A 25,083-nucleotide genomic window follows, 5' to 3' on the forward strand; every position below is an offset into this window, starting at 1 on the left:
CGCCCCCGGAGGCCACGTAACTGCGGCCCCGCCCCTCCCCGCCCTCCGCGCCTTCCCGCCTTGCGCGCGCGCACCGCGTGTCGTCACGCGCGTGCGACGGGGGGGCGGGGGGAAGGTGAGGGGCGGGTCACGTGGGCGGTGGGGGGCGGCCGCGGGAGCGCCGCACCGAGCGCGGGGGGGCGGCCGGCCGCTGTCCGTCCGGTCCGTCTGTCCGTCAGCGCGTCCGACCGCCGCCATGCAGAACGTCATCAACACGGTGAAGGGGAAGGCCCTGGAGGTGGCCGAGTACCTCACGCCCGTGCTCAAGGTGCCGGTCCTGCGGGGGAGCCGGGATGGGGAGGAGGGACACCCGTGGCCGCCCCTGCCGCGGCCGCCCTTCCCTGCCCGAGCAGCCGGAGCCGCTCCGCTCGCTCGGCAGCCGGCTGTCGGTGGCCTTGGCGGCTGGGCCCGAGGGGCTGCGGGGCTCCGGGGCACGGTGCTGGGCGTGCCGGGCACTGACAGCGGCCCTGAGCCCGCGGCGGGCCCGAGGGGATGGGGGAACCCGAGCTGGCTCTCACATCCCCCCGGGAGGGGCGGAGAACAGGTGTTGATGATCCTGCTGCTCCAGGAATGCCTTAAATGTGTTGCCGTTTGCTACTAAAGTGGAGAAACTTTTAGGTGGATGTGGCGCTAGGAATTGAAATGCACACGTACGGACTGGCTTGAGCCTGGTACCAGGAATTGCGTTGCCAGGGTTATTTTGGGTAAGAGGTCAGCTTTTTCAGGTGACATAAAATAATTCCCATCTCAAACAGCAAAATTACACACGTCTTCGTTATGTGAGCAGGTGTTCCAGAGCACAGTTTTTCTATGTCAGAATTACAGTATTATTACAAGCCTCTGTGCTCTAAAGTACCTGAGAATAGTAGAAATTAGCCACTGGGTCCTTACAAAGGTGGACAGTACATCTGTTATAATTCCTGTTATTGCAGTTTGAGGTAGAAACAAATCGTGGTTTTTTGCAGTTGTTAGACTACATCCCATTCTCTGACTCTTATTTGCAAACGATTTTTTATGTAAACCCCAGCTTTGTGGATGGCTGCTTAACTTGGCAGCAGTTTTTTCACTACTTATTTTGATGCTTCTGCATGTTTTTGAGAAAACACTTGTTTATGACAAGTTTGTCTTCCTGTGGCTTTGTTGTTTCACCTTCTATGTGCTTTGCACCCTGCATCTTACATCTTTGGGCAGACAGCAGTGACAGTCAATTATTCATTGCATTTGTGCCTCTGTGGTCTGTGGGATGCTCTTGTGTGGATGGTGGACCTTTCCAGAGTTGCCCACCAATGTGAAATGTATGGGTTGCAGTGAAGTTGTGGCATGGGAAGGTGAAGTGACTCATTTACCACAGTACAGCTGTTGTTGCACAGGTGTAATAGTGGAGGAATTAATGTGTCCAGGTGTAATATTGGGAGGAGGCAGGAGTAGAACCTCCCTGAAATGGGAGGTGTTAAAATGTTCCCTTTACAAGGGGTTGAAATGAATACTCCAACTTGGTAACTTTAGAAAGAAATTAGACCTGTGTCTTCCACTGCCAAAGAATTTACTTAGATGGAAAAATGAACTATTTACCCTCAGGGAACAGAGGATGGATATTTTACATGTTTTCTTTCTGTAATTCCAGAGACTCAAGTTTGTGCATGTTGCCTACTGCTTATGGTTCATTTTCAGGTGAACTAGTATGTTGTCCCCACTGTGGTGTTGCACAATGTGTAATTGAGAATTCTGAGTTTTATAGCAATTCAAATTACTTTGATTTCAGTCAGCCAGCACATAATGATGTTACAATGTTTGTACAGCTGGTTTTTTCCTATCTTTATCTTGTCCTTAAGTGTAGCTTCCTTAGAAATGAGGCAGAAAGGCAGTAATCAGTACCATATGAAACAGGTATGCTCCTTTCATTTTCCACAGCACACACTGGATGAAGGAACAAGAATAACCAAGTTTAGCTGGGGCTGCTTTTCTTTAATGTTTTCCAACTGATTGAATAAGGTGAAGTTGTGGCTGGAAGCAAGACATTTTCAGTTGCTGCTTTTAGTCTTGATAGGAAAAAAAAATAACAGGCTCCTTATGGTAAGAAGTCAGCTATGCCATGGTTGAAATTGTATTCTTTTTCAAAAGCCATTTTTTGATAGATCTAGTGTTGGGGAACAAAAGGATTCCTTGGTATGTGAGGCTTTTCTCAAGAAACAAACAACCAGAAGTCAAAACATAATACACTTAATCTAGATTTGAATATGATAAAAGATGTGTTATCCTTAATCTTCATAAATGTTGCCTTTAATGCCAAAGTACTTCATTTCTCCTTGCAGAATAAGTCTTGTGTCTGCTTGCCGTCTATTCTTTCATCCACAAAAACCCCAATACAATATACAAAAATTGAAGTTTCCGTGGGCTGTATGATGAAGGCACAGAAATAGGCATTAAAAGAGAGCCTATTATTAATTCTTCCTACTGAACTTTATCTATCCCAGAGAAAAGTTGGTTTGGTCATTCATTTCGTGACTTCTTAAATGCAGAACCTCCTATGGATGCATTGCAGTGCCGTTCAGTGCCTAGCACTCTGGAGTCCATGACAGCTGGAATCCCTGATTCCAACTGATCTTCTGTTTCTTACTGGCAAATGTAATACTGAGTGCCAGTCATCTTTTCTTCATTATTGCTATAAGTGGCTGTAGCAAAAAAAAAATTTCGTGTAGGTGAGCATTTTTCATCATACCTCACATTCTGCAACAAGCAATTTTGGAGCGCCTTACTTCCTTATTTTCTAATATAAGCTGCCTATCAGCCCTGGCAGAGGTTGTCTCCAGTCTGATTTCATGGATCTCTAGACAGAACTAGTTGCAAAACAAAAGTAGAGAAGATGTTTGTCTCTCCAGTAAAGAGGAGTGTGTTGATTTGTCAGCAGTTCTCATAATTTCTAAACTTTTTTTATTGCAGGAGTCCAAGTTTAAAGAAACTGGAGTAATTACACCTGAAGAAGTAAGTATTTAGAAATTTAAATTTATTTTGAAAGTAATGATGCTCTTTGTTGTATGCAAAACTACAATGTTAAACAGATCACGCCTTTGTCAGCTATTGCTTCTTTAAACAATTTCCACAAAGTGAAGTTTCTAAGTGGCCTTGTTACTCTACAGATGAAATAATCAACATAATTTCTCTTGAGATGGCATTAGGCATCTGAATGTGGGATGCTTTTTTTCCTCTATGATGCTTGTAAAGATTGTAAAGAAGCTGGGTCAACAGCTCCATTTGTCACGGGAGTTCAGGACTGAAGCAAGAATATATTGATTTTAAAAGTCTTTCCTCTGAGCAACTCAAAGGAGAGCTTTTATCTTTGGAATAGTCTTTGCTTACCTCAGTTTTGCTTCCTTCCAAAGCTCTGTCAAGATCATTACTTATGCTTGTCCACACCGAGTATCCAATGATTATTATTTTTCCCTCCTCTATAGGCTGCTTTAGGCTGGTTGTATTTTGGATTGCTGCCAAGCAGTTGTTTGTTTTTTTGTTTTTTTGTTTTTTTACAAACTCCACTGCACAGAGCAACAAACATGATCTTTTTTTCCTGGAATAGTAAGAACACCAACTGTGTTGTGCTGTTTAACTTCCCCATTACACTTTTTCTCATTAAAGTGGTACTGATCTGCAAATACTTTGTCTTTACAGAGGTCTAAGAAAGCAAGGTTAAGACTGCTAGGTAGAATGAAAGAAAACTGAAACTATGAGAAAATGTAGAGATGAGATAAAAAAAATGGAACAAATGATGACTGATGCAGGTAGACAATGTGGACAGAAGTATTTTTCCTAATATTGGTGCTTGCATTTTTCTGCTGTGTTGCCTGGCAAGCAAACACTTCCTCCCTCTCTCTGACACCTAAGTACCACACAGAAAAACAGGCTTAGCAACATGGTGTTCTCCTGTTCTGATAACCATATGTATGTGTGTGTATAAATATTCATATATGTTAAACAATAATACATGATTTTTATTATCTGTAAACTAGAATGACAGAGAAAGTTAAGACAGATGTTCTACCAATACATATTCCCTTCTTGATTTATGGGAGAAAAAATCGCAGTGGTACAGTAAGAAAAAGCACCTTCTATCAAACATAGCAAGAACCACACTGTACTACATTGTTTAAACACCACTATGAATGTGAATAGTCTGTTTTCTGTGTGTCAAGTTAGGTGCTGCTGGGATGGATAAATTGGATCCTTCAAAACAGTAGTCAAGGGAACCGGTTATACAGCAAGATTGAATTTTTGTTAAATTTGGATGAAGCTGGAGCATGGATCTGCTGATTGTCCCTTTGACAGTCTTTATATAGTAATGGTTGCTAAAGAAGAATAATGACTCTAGGGTGTTGTCTTTGAATGAGTTTGGATTTCTTGAGTAATTTTAGCTCTATTTTAGTTTGAGACACTAACTGGTTTATAGATAATGTGAGGCTCCTGTGGCTTGCCTCTGGGAATGAATAAATTAGCAGTAAGGCTAAAGATGACTCATTAATCAAACTCAACACCTACTCCCTCTTTTCATTTATCTGTGTACTTGATTTGTTTTCAAAAAATTCTTGCATGTCATGAGTTCTTAGTAGTTAATACCTCCAAAAGATGACACCTGTTTTAATGATACATGTAAATACAGGCAAATTGTTAAAATCATTCTTTCCAGGACTAGAAATAAGATGTCCTAAAATTGATCTTTTTCTACTTTGCAGTACTGATTCAGGTATGAGACAGCATCAGTGCTTGAGAAACAGAAAGTGAAACCAGCTAGATAATTTTGCTGCCTAAGCTGAAAAAAGTGATATTTCAAGTATTGTTTTAGGGCTTTCTATCTGTTAGACCCACAAACAACACTGTTTTTTCATCTCTAATAGTGTATTTCAACACTGATGTCACAAATAGAATTCCAGTTCCTTGCACAGAGAATTTTAAATAATTCTGGAGTTTTAGTTGTTTTTTATGTAAGAGATGAGTTTTAAAATGTCCATGTGTATTGTGAGGTTTGCTGGGGTTTTTTTAAGAGATTTCACTTTTGCTAGGGGCTTCTGTTGAAAACTGGGTGAAAGGAAAGCACTTCTGCAGAGATTAAGGCTGTTAATCCATGTGCAGTGCGTGCTGTGGTGTTCTCTGCTGCGCTGATCCGCCTCCCTTTGCAGGGTGAGGAAATGGCTGTGACCTGCTGCAAGCCTGTTATGTCACACTGCAGCAGCTTCTGGGCAGCCAGGCAGGGTGGTGTTATAAACTGGCACTTCAAGACAAGAAAGCACCTGTAGCAATAGCTGTGCACCTCACATTTCTAAGTGACTGCTGCAAAGCCCACAAAAACCACTTTTCCCAAGTGCAGGCTTGCCTTCCTCAATTTATGTGTACAAAAAACAGGCCCAGAGGGTTAGACTTTGCTGGGTGAATTTTGAGTTTTTATACAACTCTAGCATGACATTGCTGGCAAGTTTAACATGACAGTATCACTTTGAAAGAGTAATGCAATTTTATAAGAGGCTTCATCTTTGATACTAAGAACAAGCAGAGTGATTATTTTTAAACTATTTCTTCAGAACTAAGTTGTCTGTAAGGTTTTCATTGTACTAAGTAAGTGGTAATCCATTTTAAATTAACATCTGTGATTAACTATTGTAGTGATGGTCATTATGTAAAATGTATGCTGTTTATTCCTTTGTTGCAGTTCTCTCACTGATTCAGTGGATTGATGGTCTCTCTTTTCTTACTGCAAAATTGTTTTGAACAAGGAAAGAGAATTAAACATTCTTTTTTTATATTAAGTTCTTTGTTGTCTTTGTGAAAATTTGAATAGTGGCAAATAAAGATACTTTCTTTATTACATGGTAACAAAATTACTAGGTCTAGAAACTTTTTTGGTTCTTACTAGACTGGCAGGTAGTACCACAGCTTTTGAAACTCTGAATTTGCTGTGGTGCTTAGTAAGCATTTCCAGTGAAATCAATTTAATCATCACATTTTCATGGTTAGCTGAGAAATAGGGTTTAAAAAAAGCATCAAGCTGATGGAAACATTTGTTAATTACACAGTTAATCAATCAAAGGAATGTGGAAATGAAATACCATTACTGAGAAAAAATTGGAGATGGTTTCCTTGGGCCATATTTAATAATCTTTTTTTTCCTGCCTGAACAGTTTGTTGCAGCTGGAGACCACTTAGTTCACCACTGTCCTACTTGGCAATGGTAAGTAAAATTGAAAGAACTGTAGAAAGCTAGCATTCCTACCTATGCTTTGGCGTGTTTCCACTGGATTCAGCTGTGCAGTCATCTCATTTCAGAGCAGTAAGTGGACTTTTCCAGTAGAACTCTCATAATGGCTCTATATTTAAGTCAGGCAGGGCTTACTTACTGCTGTATAGCAGTAGTTGAGATGAGGATTTGTTTGGGGATTTTTTGTTTGTTTTTCTGAGGTTTTAGGGGCAATAAGTTGTTACATACTGTGAATGCTTTTAGTGCTTGGCTGCAATAGCAGCATGTCTCCCTGGGTTTGTCTTGGTGACTGAAAAAGGAAAGGCCATATACAACTGGAATTGCTAGGAAGTCATTGTAAATAGCGTATTTTGACCAGCATTTGTTAATTGAACATGTTCAAGTTGGCCCACAGCAGTTCACTTTGTGCAGTGATTGCCCTTGGAAATCCCCTCTGTTTCATGTACAGCGAGGGTACAAATAAGGTGCTTCCTTATGTTTTGCTGGTGTCTTGCATTATGAAGCTAATCTGCTCCTAAATGAGCATTGTCTGTGCAGGTGGTATCATCAGGATCTTGGCTCTGTACTGGGCCATTAATTGCTGAGGGAGAAATTACTATGTTTGAATCATTGTTTCCCTGCCCTTTTGCCACCTCCTTCAGAGAAGACATGATGTTGAGTCTGGCAGCAGTTTGGATTTAGCTATTCAGAGTGTTACTCTTATTTCAAACCAAAAGCCACTAAAGGTGAAGGCAAATGCTTGAGTAATGTGAAATTAAGAGTACTTAAGCACTAGTGGCTGTGGACAGGTTTTATATTTATAGAGGTCTATTTCTTGCGTTTCTGAAGTTGCTTTCTTCAGACATTTGTAACTCTATTCTTGCTGATCCTAGAAAATTTTATATAGAATAGATTATTCTGTCAATCCATCTTTGTTTGGCCATCTCAAGAGGAAAGTAGTTTTTGAGGCATAAAATGGTTTTGATCCCAGAACAGTTCAGGGGTGGCCAAGCTTTCTAACACCATACCAAATGTATATATGGAAAAGTAAAGCAATAGCAAACCGATTCTGAGAATAGGTCAAGAGGATTATATAAAATGTTCCTGACACAACCTGAAAATAGAAGGGTTCTTTTGTTTGCAGGTCATCAAGTTCTCAAATGGTGCACTTCATTTTACAGGGCTTCAGGAGAAGAACTAAAAGTCAAAGCTTATCTGCCAACAGACAAACAGTTTTTGGTAACTAAAAATGGTAAGGCTGAAATTTAAATGTAAGCGTTCTTAGAATTGACGGCATGGTTGTCTGTGCTATCAGCTCTACTGATGGTCTGCGTTGATAGGGGAAGCAAATACCTCACACTTTGGATACTCTGGCTTTGCAATATTGAAGAAGTTTTTCCTGCACTTTTAAATTCTTTTTCTTAGATCGCTTTATATGAGAAATAAAGCTTGCCTTCATGGAGTATAAGTGAACTTTAAACATTATAAATCTCTTTGTCTTTGCTTCAAGTCATATTCAGTATCTGAAAGGAAAATATATTTATTTTCCCCTTTCCTTTGGAAGCCCAGGTTATTAAAGAGTTCTTGAAATGTCTTTTGTAGTAACACTGATACTTCTAATTCAAGTATGTAATTAATGTCAATAACCTTGTCAATAATAATCATATAAATGCAATCTTGAATTAGTTTTTTACCAGCTTCACAGTTGTGTTTTATATAATACATTTGGTGGCTGCCTTTTTAATGGATAAGAAGGATAACATTCTGGCACAACCATGGGAAATCCAAAAGATCTTGTATTAAAATATGTCAATGCCGTTAGATGAACCTTTAGTACTAAGGACAGCCTGAGGAGATTTTTGCCTGCAGAGGGTTGTATTATATGCTTGGATTTTCCTCACTGGCTTTTGTAGTCTTGCAGTGCACTATCATGTGAAAATTGCTACAGTAGTGTTGGACAGTTTCCTGATGGTTTGATGGCCAGTTGATCTGCTTTCATTCTTTTCCTGCTACTTCTGAGGTTCTTTGTTGCTCTGATCTTTCTTGATCACATTCCAAAATAGTGTGTTCCCTGCTGCTGGTGTCACATTGGCCTCCCACCTGAGTGAAAGTTGTGGGCTGTAGATGAGACTGGGAGCCATCCTACAGACCTCATTTTGGAAGTCCTTGGCTGACTTCACTGTGACTTTCACACCCCTTTCATCCCTTTCTGAAAGGTCAGAGAGCAGTTTTCAAATGCTGCACGTAGTGCAGCAGAATGTTTTTCTCCATATTAATAGAAAAGGAAAGAGCATTTTCTACATAGTCTTTGTTTATGCTATTAGGAAATGCCTGCTTTGCCTTAATCAGATATTCTGTCTGTCTTTGACTATTTTCTGAAAACATTATCTAAATCTCTATTTGAGTGGCTCTGTAACACATGTGACAGAAGTTATTCTAAATATCACATAAATTCTGACCTTCTAAACTTCTAGATATTAAATCATAATTAAACATACCTAGTGTATTGCTTAAATAGGTGGTGCAAACTTCTAGCAGAATTCTAAAGCCAAATGAGTTTGGAAAGCTGATGAAAATCCAGGCCAAGTTGTCCTTAGTTGTTTACCAGTGTGAAGAAAAGTAATAGGTTGTCTCCAGTTGTTAGCAAATGAGAAGTTAATTCTTTTCTAATCCTTAAGAGATTGGATGAAACCGCTCTAATACTTAACAGAAAAATGAACTTTTAAGGCTACTGCAATTGTTGCATTGTATATGAAGTAAAGTATCTGGTGCAGCACATCAACGTATTTTTCTAAGTTCACACTTTCGCATTTGAAATGCAGCTTTAGGATTCCTTAAATAAGGATATATGAAAGCCTGCCACATTTTAGAATGCCTTGTAGGATAATATCATGGTCCAGGCTGTATAAGAATGACTGACTGCATTCTTTTTGTTTTGCCATTTTTTGTAGTGCCGTGCTATAAAAGGTGTAAGCAGATGGAGTACTCAGATGAGCAGGAAGCAATTATAGAAGAAGATGATGGTGATGGGGGATGGGTAGACACTTTTCACAATGCAGGTATTCAAGGTCTTGCTTCAGGCTTTGCATTTGGTAATCTGATTTTCAGTTTCCACTCTTAGAAAGTAAAATCTTTCTTATACACTGATGTTTGGAGTGTACCAATATCTAGTGTACCAATATCTAGTCTGGAGGAAATAAGTTGCATTATCAGCTACCCACCTGATTGGTACATGATGTTTAACTGTGTGGCTATATATGCTTGAAACAGGCTCCTCTTCAGAGATGATGGCAATTATTTCAGTATTCTCTTACTAAATTTCTAGGAAGTTATTTTAAGAAATGAGCTGCGTAGTGGCAAACTCCATAGTAAGGAAATCCTCTGAAGAGAATGTTAGTTTAAATTATGGTTGCTCTACTAAAAAGAAAGATGTTAAATACGGAGATGAGTGTGGGTGATGATCCTTTTTTATAATAAGCCCTTAAAATGAGCTTGTGTTTATAAAGTAGTAAATACTGCTTACATTAATCTATCTCACTGGCTTTTCTAGCACAGTGCCTTATAAATAATTTTGGTTTTTTTCTAATTGGTAATTATATTAGTTGTTTCTTGATGTTCTATCATATTAATACAATTCAGTCCTTCGATGATGTCTTTTCCACCAGTTCCAAACCTAGAAGGTCCTCCTCTCAGTTTTTACTTTCTTTAGTGTAAATTTTCTTTTTGCTGTGATGTGGAGAAAGTTTTCTGAAAAGTACACCAGGATGGAGAGAATGAGGGTAGGAGATGATGCCTTTTGTTTCTGTAGAAATACATTTTTCATCATTGGCAATTCCTTAATGCATCACAGTTCACAGTCAAATGTCCCCACACCAAAGAAATAGTTTGGAATAGCTTTGTCATGTCCTTGAATTAAGTATGCAGTATCCATCCCTGCTGTGAATAGACTTCTCTGCCAGGTGTTTGATTTTGGATTTGACTGGTTTGGGCACCATACCGTACAGCACAGCTGTAACACTCTGAGTAAACCTGGCCAGATCTCCAAATGCTGTCAAATGAGATAAAATCTGTTTCCACAGCTGAAGACCTAATTAGATAAATGTGCTCTGTCAAAGCAGGATCTTGGCATGTATCCCAAAAGGTGCTGTGTGAGAACTGCAGTAACACTAGAAAGCTAATGGGGAGAAACCCAGGAGAGGACACTACTATGATTTGGGGTGGTTTTATACCCCCACTTCCTCTCAGCTAAAAGCACTGAGTGCTCTGCTACATTTTGCTTTGTCATTCCTTTCAAGATGCTCAGAAATATTTATAAATGTCTGCCTTCCTCATGAAATTGAGTTCCATTATTGTGAGGTAAGTACCTATCCTGAGCTCACTTTTATCCAAAAATACCTTTAAAATAGAAGTCCAAATTTTTTGTGTTCCATCACAGACGTTGTAAGACATGGCACAGCTGTGCTGTGGTGCTCTGTGTTACTGGTATGGTTTGCCTAGGGATGTCCAGCACCAAGCATGTTACCAGGACCAAATGAACAGCCTCTCACATATCAAGATTGTTGTGAGGTGTAACTTGGAATGATGAGACACTGCTTTCTGAAATCCTTGCAAGCTCTTTCTCTATTCTCTAACTAAGAACCAAGCTTTTTTACACAAAATTCTTTTTCAATGTACAGGTATAGTTGGCGCAACAGAAGCAGTTAAGGAGATCACACTAGACAGTAAGGTACTTCTTTCTAAATTTTCCTGTTGCTTTATTACAGGACCTGAAGGTAATAATAGTTTTACTAGTGGCAATCTAGTACTCCCTGTGAAAGGTTGAAATATATTTTGTCACTTACTGTTTTGCAGATGTACATTGACCCTCAGAGCCTGTGATATTAGTCTAAGCATGTGCATCTCCTTACTGCTGTGTTTACTGCGGCATTTGTCTTTTTGAAATGTTTTTAGCCAGTGTGTTTCTGTGCCATGCTTCTATAAACTGAAAATGAGATTCTGTTAACACTGATACCACACATAAGTGTTTCAAGACATTAATGTTTGGAGATCTCGTGTAAAGAAATTTTTATATGGAAAAGTAATGTGGGGATGTAAAGCTTTTCTTTGTGATCTTCAGCTACTGCAAGCAGACTTCTAACACAGTTGGTCCAGTTTGACAGGTTTATGCCCTTCAGTTTAGAAGAACTTTGTGTTTAAATGTATACATCTTACGAAGTCCTCAGTTTCTGCACGTTTCCAAAAAGTCACTGCAGCAGGAGAAAAGCCTGAACTTAAGTGCTCAGGAAGTACTTGAAATGCAAATGTGTTGGCTAACAAGTTTAAGAAACATGAGACACAAAATGCATTTAAAGATGGGTTGGTAAGGGGACTTCTGTCAGTGTGCTGTGAGAGTTTAAACCATCCAGGCAGAAGTTTTGGATTCTAAAATTAGGGGAAAGAAAATGGGCTGCCCCATGCTGCTGCATAATTGTAAATAGCTCAAAATGCTGTTGATTTTGTGAAGTGCAGGTATTTCAAATGACTTTGCTGAATATAGTAAAAGTACTGCTTTTTTACAAGTCAGTAACATAAGGGTGGAAGAAACACTAAAAATAACTAAAGTTAATCACTTTTTCTGCAAAACACAGTACTTGCAGAATGTTACTGTTATTCATCATTGCTGTGTGTTTTGCATTGGATTTAATTTCTATTGTGTGTAGAAAAACTTGCTTGGTTGCAGGTTCAGTCCAGGAGGACAACTCTTTCCTGCTGATGTTCTGCTTGACAATGCACTTTGTAACTTAGTTTCTTACTGGTTTTGGTGTTTTGGGTTTTTAAAATGAAAAAAGCTTCCACCTGATGCTTAAAATTAGAGAAGCTTCTAACTGTAGTAGTTATTTGGAGTATTCTCCTAAAATCTTCACAAAACCTGTGTAAATTGAGATCTTCACCTTCTGAATCTCACTGGAGGTGTCTGTTGGATTCAAATGCTCTGCAAGGCCCAAAAGTTTACTGTGGGCTTGTGCTGTATTTGTTTCTGTTGGACAATGTTTTCTTGGAGAATGATACCTTTTGTGACTATTGTGTTTGAAAATGATTATGAAACTGGACAGGGCTCATAATGTGTGGAACTGGGTGACACTTTTAGTCATATCATAGAGTTTTATGGAGTCCCACAAAGAGCAGGGGGTTGGACTCAATCATCCATATGGGTCCCTTCCCTGAGATATTTTATAACTGCTGCACAGTTGGCTATGGGTTAGAACTTCAAATCTTAACCTACATGTTTAGTCTTAGCTGTTTAGTCACTGCCTTTCATTTGAGATAAGTGGATCTTTTAACTATTTAACACCATGGTCACTTTTGTTTGTTTAGGAATTAAATCACTCCAGATCGCAAAGTCAAAGGAAAACTTTTTAAATGGATTTTTAATGTCATACTAGGACTTGGGAACTAAGATGAGTTAGGAAGCAAATATTTGAGTTCAGTGTAGTCTTTCTTAATATTGCAAAAAATATCTTTCTGGTTCACTGGATGTGTTGGCTGGAGTTCACATCTTAAATTTTTTTGGGCTGTTAGGCTGTGTAGATGCAACAGTCATTAAAGCGGTATTTTCAATTTAACTTCTAAAGGATAATATAAAAATACCAGAGTGTTCAGCATCTTGTGAAGATGATGATGAGGAAGATGAAGGAGAAGCTGCAGACATGGAAGGTATTTCTTTAAATTGGGTGGGATATATTTTATTTCAGGTCTTTAACTAAAGCAGTACACTCTAAAACACCACTCATTGTTTGCATGGAATGCATGCTGAAAAATTCCAGTAGACATGTGCTCTTTAATATCTTTTTTATGGTTTTATTGATGCATGTTTTCTCTAATCTGTGTGAATGTTAGTGATTGCAAAATTGTGTAGCAGAACAGATCCAAGAAAGTATACATTAGGGATTTAGCACAGCTTCCTTCTGGCTTCATACCTACACTTAAGCTGCCTATGTAAAATCACTGAAGTATTGCTTATTACCTACTTACTGGAGTCTTGGTCTAATTTTTGTTAAAAAGGGGATAGTCTGGTTTGGGGATTGGGAAGTCTACCTGAATAAAGCTTCTTTAGATATGTGTAGATTTTTTTTTTTAATAGTTGTTTATGAGTGGCAAATATGACTAGCTACAAGCTGAACACAGAATTTTATGGGTCTTCTTTACAGAGTATGAAGAAAGTGGGCTATTGGAGACAGATGACGTGAGTCAACAGCTTTCTATCTTTTCTGTTACAATATAAGCACAAGCAAAGTAAAAATAATGATAACAAATGCCTGAAATAACAAGCTTACGAGTAGTAGGGTTACTGAGCCTGGATCTCCTATGGATTTGTCTCCTGCCAACCTGCTGCAGTAACTGGAGCACTCAAGTCCTCAAAGATTTTGCCCACAGAAATTTTCCTTGGTTTTGCTAATCGTCTTTGCTCTGCTTACACGCAGCGCTGTATTCACGAGGAGTTAAAAAAGCAGTGGTGGTTCCTGGGGCTTAGCCGGGGAGGATGAGTGGCCTGTAGGTTCAGTAGATTACACCAGTCCATCAGATTCTCATGACAGAAAACAGAAGGCCTCGTTATTTGTGGTACTATCCTAAGGTCTTCATGAACCTGCATGAACTGAGACCTCTGCCTTCTGAATTTCATTGGAATTGTCTGTTATTTTTGAAAGAAGGTAGGGGAGTGTAACACTGTAGTTGCCTTCTTACATAAAAAATGAGACCTTTTTTTGGAAAGTAAAAAAACCCACTAAAAATAAAACTGAAAATACTTATTGGAGGAGAAACTGATAGTCCTAATTTAGAAATAAAACCAAACCATATACTGGGGGGTTTTATGCCCACTTAAGAACATTAATAAAAGTTTTACAGTTTTACATAACTACTTAGGAACAAAAAGGAGGGAACCCAAGCAAGACTATACTAATCTTGTCATTTTTACCTTGAACCAGGCAACGCTTGACACAAGACAGATTGTAGAAGCTAACAAAACTAAAGTTGATGTTGGAGGGGAAGATGCTATTCTACAGACTAGAACCTATGACCTCTACATCACTTATGACAAATATTACCAAACTCCAAGGCTCTGGTTATTTGGATATGATGAGGTATAGCTGTGTTGGGGTTTTTTCCTACTTTTATGAAATTAGACTCACTGTGTCAAATAGAAAGGCTGTTTTGTTGCTTATTCACAGTAGAAATTTAAAGAGAAAAAACGTGAGAAAATCGTTAAGCAGTATGGACTTGTAGTCAGGATTTTTATGGCACTTGCAGGAAGTCAGAACAGTTTCACTGAAAACTGCACATGATGACTGAGCACGTTTTGAAGAAAGCCACTGGAGTTTCTGTTAGCACTGTAGAACTGGTAATAACCCCAGTAAACTCAGTCAAGTAAGATAGTATTTCCATCACCTTCAGAAGGAAAGTAATATATAAATCATTGTTCTCTTTATTCGTTAGGTTTCTTGAGTTAAAGTTGGGTAGGGCTTACTGCTCAGATACCTCAGGGGGAGCCTAGTTGGTTGTCAAATACATTGACTTCACCACTCAAAGGAAAATCTGTGCAGTACTATTTCTATACCATATAGATTTTAACACACTCAGTAATTTCAGTGTACCTTCAGAACTTCGATATTTTAGATGCGTGTAATTTTTGGTGCATCATCTGTTACTGATTTTAGAAAGGAGCAAGATTCTTTGTCAGTAATGCTTTTGTTCTTGTGTTCCTTGTTCTTCTATAGCAACGGCAGCCTTTAACAGTAGAGCATATGTATGAAGATATTAGTCAAGATCACGTCAAGAAAACAGTGACCATTGAAAACCATCCTCATCTTCCTCCACCTCCCATGTGCTCAGTTCATCCATGCAGGTAAGTCTGTTTTTCTGGTCTGATTCAGCCTGCAGATACAAGGCTTTTCACTGTTCTTCTTAAGGATTCTGTTCTGCCTTTCTGGACATGCTTCCACAGTTGGCTGCCATAGTGGTCTGCTAGCTTCTGAGGCAGTATGAAGGGAAGGTAGCAGCAATTCTCAGAGTTCATTCCAGTGCTCACTGCAGCAAGTGTGTTCTGCAGTTAGAACTGTCTTCTCTCTAATCAGTTTGCTTTTATTCTGCTTCCCTATGGACTCCAGAAGATGGCAGGCTACCAGGACTCTGTGAAATAAAATTTTATCTTTTTGTCTACTTTTTGGGGAGGGTAGAAGTACAGTGTATGCTTTGGCAGCAGAAAAAGCTATTTGAGCATGAAATACCAATTTCTTTTTTTTATGTTAACTTCCTTCTGCTCCCCTTTAAACTTCGCACTGGTAAATAGAGATCCTGTAATTGCCACACCAAAATATTTGTTGAACACAAGTGTAAAACACAGTTGTGTTTTTAGGATATTTTCTGTTGTAATTTCCACATTTCTCACTCAAGACTTTGGGAGCCTGTAGTTCAACTTGATGCACAGATATTTTTTTTCTAGGTCTTTGAAAGGTGCATCTTGTCTTAGGTGTAGGCTCTAACATCTTTTTAGGTGTCTTAGTGATACAGAGCTAATATCTGAAGCAGTGTAATTCCTCAGCTTCCTGACAGTGTGAAGTTCTTGGAGATACGAGTTTGGCCTTCTGTCTTTTATGAAAAGACTGTATGACTTTTCCTAAGTCTGTATGACCGTATGACTGCATATGTTTAAAAAAATATTCAGAGTTCAGTTTACCTCTTTACATTTAATTTCCTTTGATTTAAATGCTTTCAATATCCACATCACTATCTGAGGGTCAAATAATCAGCTTATTGTTGACAAGCTTATGGTAGTTTTCACAGACTCAAAGCATTCTTGCTTCTGGTTTAGCAGCTACTTGTTCTTCTGGTTTAGTCTTTATTTGTTCATTAGTCTTCAGAGAAGAGAGCAAGGGAACTTCACAACAAGTATTTTATGTCTAATTTTTGTCTTACTATGAAGTTCTATATTAATTGGCTTTGTAAATCTGTATCTCATGTTTTTTCCATTTCACAGTTCATTAGCCACAGCTTTACAACAGTGTTTGCTTTCACCCAGCAGTCAAACTTACATATGGACAACATTGAGCAGAGAAACCATTGTCCAACTGGGAAATAACTTTTTCTCTTCTTTAGCTGTCTAGCAGAAAATTTTGTGTCGCTGTTGAGCAGCTAGCAGAGTAATGAATGCATCGGTTCTCAGTGGCAAGAAGGAATGACCTTTATTGTTTTGATTTCATCACATTTATAGAGTTCTCAAAAGTCACCCAGATTGGTCAGTCAGAAGCCTTCCCCCAGGCCTGATTGGCCAGGCCTGCACTGCCCAAGTTCTGGGACACTGTTCCAAAACATCCAAACTTTATCTTTATTTACAAAACACAAGAAAACCTCTCATGGAAAAACTGTGCTAGCCACAATTTTGGAGTTGTAAAGTTTGTTGTTGGTCTTTAAATCATCAGGTTTAAGTCTGCAGTAACATGAAATGTGAGTCTTGGTGCTCAAGAGTAATACAAGAGGCAATACTTAGACAGCTGTTAGGCAAACAGTAAAGAATAGAACAAAAAACAGCATAAGGACCACCCACATGTTGAATACTTCAGTACAGCTCTGGTCATCTGTTCTGTAGTCTGTGAGGTATAGGAAAACTAAAACTGGAAAAGATATGGGGAGTTGTCTGGGATAACTGAAATTATAAAGCTCCTTCCCATAAAAATAATTTAATAATCTGAGATCCTTTACCTTTGGAAAAAGCTGAGCAGGGAGTTATTATATCAGTGACCTTCATTATGAATGACACAGAAGGTGAAGTAGTAGGATTTTTCTTCCAATAGTGAAACTGATGGCATTGAATGCTACTCTGCTGGGATGTTCAAAGCCAGAAAGCATTAATTTCTGTACACACCACCTAACTAAACTAAGTATTTATTTAAGCAATAGTATGTTAATGAAATAAAAATTCATCAAGGTTGTTAAAAGTGTAGTTATTAGAGTGGTTCAGAATTAGAAAGCTCCTGGGTAATTTCCAGCGTACTCCTGGAAAAGCACCTAGTGCTTTGAATAGAGCATCTATAGGTGCTTGTTCTGGCCTCTTTATTGAGCATGTACTATAAGATAGTAAGCAGAACCATGTAGACCTTTGGTTTGATCCAGTAAGGTGTTCTTGTACCTTGTGTGAACATACCAGTCTTAATCTCAACCTGTAAGTGACTTTGACTGTCTTATTGTTCGCTATCTGAAGGATTTTGGACAAAAAATGGATGCAGCTTTTTTGTGCAGCTAGTGTTTTTGAAGGAGTGTCAAGTGGGATGAATGTAGGAGGGCTTAACAGACTGTGAAGATGATTAATAGGAGAAAGGGAGGAAAAAATCCTGAAGCCAAAATTTGATTTATGTTGTGTTTGCTGGAAGGCCTGCTAGTAAATACTGTTGTTTGGGAAGAAGCTCCTGTTGATGCAGAGTAGGAGGACACTCTCAGAACAAAGAAAGATGCAGGGATATTTGGGCATGACAGCCTTCACTGACTAGGTAGAACTGTGGGTTTTATATTGGGCTGTGGCTGCAATGTGATCTGCTCTAGTTATTACTCTGCAGAGGTGTTAGCAGTGCACTTCTAATCTGAATTTGGGATGAGTCTCTTCACGGGTGAGAGCTCTGTGGTCATGTTTTCACTTCTTCCTCTGAAAACAGTGAAGTGCCAGTTCCTTTGTTGTGTAATCTACATCTACACGTGAAGGAATAGTTTACATCATGAGGTTTGTTTCAGTTCTAAGCATGAAAGAGATGATTGACAGTGAAGTGAGACAGGTTTGTTGCTAGTCTTAAATGTGGAGGTAGCTGTAGCCCTTCTCAAAAAGTGATCTTATGGATCTGCAACTGCTTAATACTGGAAAGGGTTCAAAAGGTAGTGTTGATACTGTGAAGAAAGAGGTTAACAGCATCTAAAATGGAGGTTTTAAGTATGTTTTCTTACTCCCCAAGGTGACCTATTCTGTTTGATTAAATTAGTAAGGCTAACATCTAAGAAGGTCGGGGCTTCTGAGTAAAAACTAATAGCCAAACTGTTGTTTTGTTTTTAATTCAGCTGGGAACTACCAGTGTTTGGTTACATCTGCTGCTGTTGCTCCCCATCATGTTACAACAATTGTGTAATGTAGGATATTGGTATGATTCTCAACTTACCTTTTTCTTGTGACGTGAGTAGCCTTATGTCAGGCGTCAGAGAAAGGAAAGAAATGGCTGTCGGATGCTGCTGTCAGCTGCTTGAGATTGCTTCTATTTCGAGTAGTTAATGGAAATTGTTCATCTTACAGTTCTTCTGTAAGTTGTAGTTCTTGTCAGCATTTTTATGGTACTGGGAGGAACATAGTCAACTTCCTCATTAATTGCTGTAAACTACTTTAATCGTGATTCTCAGCTTTTTCTGTGGGTGTTACGAAGGGACTATCAAACAAGCTAACTACTAAATACATTTACAATTAAATTGTAATTGCTTGCACTGATTCCAAGAGGTTATTCTTCTCCACTTCAGAATAAATAGTGATAGGCTTCTGAACTCTTTTTCCTTCTATTGTACTCTAAAATATCTGCAGGGAGGGATTTCTAGATAGCAAGATATTTTAGCTTATGTTTTTTCAAAAGTTGTTTCTTTCCATTGTAGTGTATACATATTTCATATTCATTCCTCCAAGTTTTCTTACAGAAGAAAACTGAAAACAGGAAACAAACTTTACAAAGTTTTTAAAGCACCTCCAAAGCTTTTCACAGGTAGCTGCATGACAGTAAAAGGACCATTGCTCTGTGGCCATTTTAGAATTCCAAGTATCTGAGTAGTTCTTAGAAAACAGAAAAGAACAAATGTCATTAAGATGTAAGAAGTTGAGCCAGTATGCTGTTAAAGACTCTAATAGCTGCATGGTCCTGTATTCTGTGCCAGTAAAAAAAAAAAGTCCACAGTTATGCATAAGGTCAAAACTTAAGTTTTGGCAGTGGCCAGGTTCCTACGGAGAAGCAGCTGGCCTTGGCACCTGAAATGGCATGTGTTCTGCAGGGCATCGTGGGGATCCAGAATTGGAATCAGCTCTGAGGGTTAGTTTATTTGCAAAGACCAACAGTAAATGACAAATGCTGACCTTTAATATTTCCCCAGACTTGCGTGTTCCTGTTTACAATGTCTTGGTAACTTTGCAACAGCTTCCTTCCTTGTTTGCAGTCACTGGCAGCATGATTAACTTCGGAGGTAGCTACTAAATGCTGGTCAGCTATTTAGATTGACATATTGGTATCAAAGCATGGTCAGAAAGTTATGCAGACTCTGCTTCCCACTCATCCTTGTTCTCAGTTGGCATTTTGGCTGTTTTGAGATGGGTATTTTAAACTACTGCTGCTCACTAACCTGCAGTGCTGTGTTGGTGGATGCCCATAGCCCTGTATGATGTCACTGGTGAAGATTACCTACAGGAATATGTATTTAAAACAAGGTTGAAGTATAGGTAAATGTAATATTATTTATACAACCTGGGAGTTTCTGTTAAAGATATATAAATAAAACATAAATTATCATACAGTAGTTCTCCCCTCTGATTTGGTATGTTCTCTATCCCTTAGTTTATGGCATAGAAGAACTGCATTGAACACAAGAGCATTACTTCAGAATTGTAACTGGTCATTAAAAGATTTGAGGTCTTTATCATTAGAGATACTCAAAACTAGAGCAAACAAGGTCCTGAGTGATCTGTTCTAGTTGACTGCTCATTGAGCAAGGAAGGTTAGAATAGATGATGACCAGTCTCTTCCAGCCCTGGCTATTCTGTAATTTTGTGTTGCATTCCTAGGGCTGGCTTTGTACACAAATGTTATATGGTTCATAGTAGGTTTGGGATGTCACTGATGAGAATGTAAAAACTCAGTGACCTGAGGAAATGTTTATCCTTCCCTGTAGAGCTTTACAATAACAGAGTTACAAGAGAGAAGAAACTAGCTTAGAAACTGTTGATTTGCCATAGAACCCAGGTTGCCACCAGGGAAAGTTTCCATACCCTGAACCAGTCCTAGAGCAATAATTCTGAATTTATGCAGGGTTAGTTCAGCCTGCTTTTCCTAGGAAACAATTCATAAATTGTTTTAGTGTTTTAAACCTCTTCAAGCTTTACAAGTTTGAGTGCAGCAGAGACAGCTAAAAATGTTACAGTAGTTTCTAGACATCTTCAGGGGTCATCTGGGAACTTCTGGTGGTTGGCTGCTGGATGGTATTACCTTCTGGGGACTTATCTGGTAGCTTTTTTGCCATATAGCAATTAAAAATTATACTGGTGTTAAGCAGTATGCACTGACGCTCATTATGGCACTCAGTCTACATTGTAGCATACAACATTTTTTGCTTTCCCTGTGAATGTAAGGAGCTGTTAAATAACGTTACATTCATCATTTAATGTTAATTTTCAGTTACTGTTGCTATTTTACTTTCTCAGTAAACTGAAAATTTCCTCTTGCTGCTTCTGAAGCTAACGGTCCAAAATTATTTAATTTGCACAAAACCTTATCTTACTGATGAAGAGGAAGTTGCCTATTTCTTAAAATATTTTGGTTTTGATCTGTTTTTCAGGCATGCAGAAGTCATGAAGAAAATAATCGAGACTGTTGCAGAAGGTGGTGGAGAACTTGGAGTTCACATGTATCCTTTTTCATTACTACACAGATTCCTGGAAACTCCTTGCGGTATAATGGTTTTTACCTCAAAGTTCATAAACTGGAGCACAACTGTGTGTGAAAGCAGTGAGCAGCTGCTTGGGGTAGCACTTGCTGGAGTTCTGGGATGAGCTCCTTTGTGCAAACAGACTCCATAAAGTTCCTGGGGGAGCACGGGGAGGTGTACAGCAGGAGCAGTGGGGAAAGTAGGTAGGTTTGAAGGAACGGGATTGAGCCCTTGTTTGCAGGGGTGTGAAGGAGGCAGCTGTAAGTCTGAAACAGAGGTGCCAGTGTAGGGGGGTGAGACTGGAGGTTCACAGACTCCATCCAGAGTGTAATCTCTCCTTGGTACAGCAGATTTTGTATTAGATTTTAATTTGAAATTCATATCTGAAAGGTGTAGAGGTCTCACTGTTTTCTATTCTGCATGTGAGCAATATCTTGGTAAAACAGCTGACAAAAAGCAATGAAAATCACTGAAACTATACTGAACATCAATATCAAATGCCTCACAATTAGAATTTTCTTTTACGGAGCTGACTGATCTTAGTTATGCATTGTAGTAATTGATACTGTGCTTTCTGACTGGAGCAACCTCCATGTTAGAAGCAAGTGTGTCCTTTCAAAAGAGTGTTCTTTGCTGCTGTAAGGCAAATAAGGAGGAATTACTGAGCAGTAGTCCTGAATCAGTAAAACTCTCATTTACTGTATGAGTTGAGACTTGCTCAATTTGTGCAACAAGCAACTGGAACTGAACTGGAAAACAACTTCTCTGTCAAGGTAGTTCAAGTCTCCTAGTCCTCAATGGTTGCAAGTAGCTTATTTTACTACATTTTTTGTTATTACTGGATGAATTGGGGCATTTTTAACATGGGATTTCTTTACTCATTTTCATGTATTTTCTGTTTGTGAAGAAATGGTCCATGAGACTGATACATCAAAACAGTAGGGTTTGCTTATATCCAGTACCAATGTAACTTAATAGTCAGTTGAAAGCAGTGATTTCTATGAATTATTCAGTTCCCTGTGTGCCTCTTTCCCACATGGATGGACACTTTAGATTGTATTTATTCAATATACTCCAGATTGCAAATTCAGGCCCAACATGCATTTGAAGTTGATGTAAACAAGGGAATTCTTCTCTGCAAAGGCAAACTGCTCAGCTTGGTAAAGCTAATCTCTGCACTTTCCCTCGTGAACAGGAAGGAGCTCTTTCAAAGGATGATTCAGAATAGGAACTGATTTCTTTTTCTGAGCCACTGAAATGCTGAGGAGAGGAGCCTGCTTTCCCTGCAACTACAGGAAGGTAGCTAGGGATTAGCCTTGCTGGGTACAATTCACCTTGGCATTTACTAATAACAAATATTAAGAATGTAAACGGGGTTGTTAATGTTTGTATGGTGTCTGCAAGATTTATTGAAAATAACTTCTGGTTCCCTGCATTAACTTAAAATGGGAAGGTCTATTTTTGGTCAAGCATCGGATGTCATTACCAGAATTCTGCAATATTAATCTCCCAGTCTCTTAATTCAAAAGTAGCTAGGTGTTATTTTCCTATTAGCAAGAAACACTGTTGAACAGACCATTGAATGTGCCTTCTGCTTTGTTTTGCAGGATTTCTAGCTCTTGTACATTTTCCTTAATAAGAAACTCAGGTACCTTCTTATTTTCTTGAAATTTGTACAGGCGGTCATTCCAACGATAGAATACGACTACACAAGGCACTTTACGATGTAACTAAAATAAGAAATGTGTTCCTCTAACTATCAAATCTTTTTTTAAATAACCCATCCATGTGACTTATACAACATTATACACAATTTCTGTAACTAATCTTTTATCAACTTGATGCATTAAAATAAAATGTTCCATTACCAGCCTTTTTAATAAAAATCTGTGTGTAATATAAATAAATCACTTTCATTCCAGTACGGATGCTGCACTAAGAGGTGGGATTTTTTTTCCATAATTCCTTTTATTTCCTTCCATCAGATTATTTTTGTGTATGTTAGAAACTGAAATCTACTTTTCTAGTAGAAGCCTAATAGTTTTGGCTTTGTTGCTGATTGCTAAAAATGCAAAGTTTTGTTTTTCCCCTCCCATTTAAATTTACTTGAGAGCTTTGTGGGGTTTTTTTCCTAGCTATGAATGGTTATATTTCCTCTAGCTGGAGGAAGATTTTTAAAGATATGAATAAGTGATTGTCTTGTTAGGAAAGTTTGACTACATCTTAAACAAGTAACTGTAACTAACCAATCTTTGAAAGGTGATTTACACCTGAGCAAGACTAGTGATGGAATATTTTGAGAGACAAAGGAGGAATATTGGTTATGTAGTCTGTGTGTCTTGTAATGAAGAACAGTCTTATTGACAAAATTACAGCTTGAAGGTAGAGGAAGAAGATTGCTATGCAGAGCAAGGTTCAATCTTGATTATTTTTCTGCCTCAGCTACACTTATTTCCAGTCTAATAGCATGGTTTCCTTTTTGGAGTAAACATACACGGAGTTGTTTATGGATTCAGATATTGCAGAAGCATCCAGAGTTTAGCATCCACTTTCTGCCCTGTAAAATGTAAGGTTTTTATTAATGAAAATAGGAGGAAACGAAGATCTCTATACATATATATATATTTGTGCATGTATTTATAGTCATTAGATTCACTTAAACTGGCTTTCAGGAGAGCACCTTTGTCTCCCAAACATCCATCTTTCATTCTGCAAGGTAATCAGAAGTTGGGTGTCTGCAATGGGCTGAATTTACTGTCGGGTAGGAAGGTTGGTCCCTGTCCTGGCACAGCTGGTCCCTGCTTTGGCTGTCGTCTGTACCATGCTCTTACGTGGATGGGAACATGTAATCAGCTTCAGTGTTCTATGCTTAAATTGGCTTTCCTCTTGATATCTGTCTTCCTGTTTTTTTGGACAGTATCTTAAGCAATGTCTATGTGAGTGAAGAGTAATGCTGGCTGAAACCTGTTGGAAACTTAACCACACCCACTGAGTCATGCCATAGGAATTTTCCTATGAGGCTAATCTCAAAGATGTTTTGGGCATTCTGGTAACAAAGGAAGCAGCTGTCCTCCACCCAATAAATAGAGGGTTTGTAGAGGGGCAAAGAGAGAAAGTGTGACTTAAAATAACCAGTAGTGATGTATGTATTTTTCCTTTTCTGGGTCAGAATCTTTTGAAACATCCTTCTCCCTGAAAGGTGTCTATTCATCTCCTTTAGGAAGGTGAATTTATTTCACAAGTTTCCAGTAAGTTATATAAAATACCACATTCTTCCTTGTCAGGCTGTTGATGGAAGCAAGTGGCTTTTTTTTAAAATGTAAACCAAAAAAGGCCTTTTTCTCTGACCCTACCAGAAAAAGAGGCACAGCAGAACTGAAGAGAACTTGCCAATGGCTTCCATCAGCACCATGTTATTAAATGCCTTATGCCATTTTTAGCACAGCAATATCTGGTGTCACAAAAGCCAGTCCTTGGTGACTAACACATGGTGCTCCACTTGGCTGCTTATCAAAGTGGCTGTATCTGCAAGCCAACTTGACCTGGACACACTTGCAGCAGTGGTACTGTACCTTAATCCTCTTCCATTGGGATTAATGTTTAAAATTCCTGATAGAACCAAAGATTGCTACTGTAGGAACTACTATAAACATGCAAATGTAGTAAACTCAGTTAAAGCTTCTGTCAAATCCTACATGATCATTAATTATCTGAATTTTGTCTCTATATCAGAAGAGCTTCTGAGAAGTTCTGCTCTCTTCCCTTTCCTATTTCACATATTACAGTTCCTGTTGCTCTTTGCTTGCCTTCTAGATCTGTTTCTTGGTCTTGGACTTTGAGTGCATTCTCAATTACAGGTGCTGCATGCAGTGAAGATCTGGGTGAAATTTTGATTCTACTGAATCTAAAAGTAATGCACAGTGAACGAGTTATGATGCAAGGGGAATAACTTCACAGAGATATAAAATAATGACCATCACAACCTATTGTCAAACTTCAGATATCTGGACTTTAATTTACATGAAATGTAAAAATACTACAATAGTAATAAAAAAAATTTAAAATACCAATAAATACTTGCTCCCAATAAAAAATAAATGTGGAAGATAAAAATCAAAGCAGTAACTGTCAGAAGTGCA

General features: G+C 38.6%; 1 protein-coding gene across 2 annotated transcripts; it reads left to right on the forward strand.

Moving 5' to 3' along the window:
- The first annotated feature begins 135 nt into the window (after window positions 1-135).
- On the forward strand, window positions 136-22,830 carry ATG3 (autophagy related 3). Of its 2 annotated transcripts, XM_085071448.1 has the most exons (12): window positions 142-307; window positions 2,980-3,021; window positions 6,204-6,253; window positions 7,441-7,511; window positions 9,211-9,318; window positions 10,936-10,985; window positions 12,871-12,952; window positions 13,447-13,481; window positions 14,224-14,379; window positions 15,013-15,140; window positions 20,855-20,923; window positions 22,593-22,830. In XM_085071448.1, the coding sequence occupies exons 1-12, from the start codon at window positions 236-238 to the stop codon at window positions 22,672-22,674; spliced, it is 945 nt and encodes a 314-aa protein (XP_084927574.1). In that variant the 5' UTR covers window positions 142-235; the 3' UTR covers window positions 22,675-22,830. The 2 variants fall into 2 exon arrangements, with proteins under 2 accessions (XP_084927582.1, XP_084927574.1); XM_085071456.1 differs by lacking the exon at window positions 14,224-14,379 and having other exon boundaries at window positions 136-307.
- Window positions 22,831-25,083: the final 2,253 nt, after the last annotated feature.

Source organism: Lichenostomus cassidix, chromosome 1, assembly GCF_008360975.1.
Source record: "Lichenostomus cassidix isolate B80296 chromosome 1, HeHo_3.0, whole genome shotgun sequence".
Taxonomy (NCBI): Eukaryota; Metazoa; Chordata; class Aves; order Passeriformes; family Meliphagidae; genus Lichenostomus; species Lichenostomus cassidix.

What these genes read in the sequence shown, in the direction of transcription:
- ATG3 (XM_085071448.1), top strand. Translation starts at nt 236, where the DNA reads ATGCAGAACGTCATCAACACGGTGAAGGGGAAGGCCCTGGAGGTGGCC. An exon ending in GAGTAATTACACCTGAAGAA is followed by an intron (nt 3,022 to 6,203) that starts GTAAGTATTTAG and finishes CTGCCTGAACAG; the next exon opens with TTTGTTGCAGCTGGAGACCA. An exon ending in CACTGTCCTACTTGGCAATG is followed by an intron (nt 6,254 to 7,440) that starts GTAAGTAAAATT and finishes TTCATTTTACAG; the next exon opens with GGCTTCAGGAGAAGAACTAA.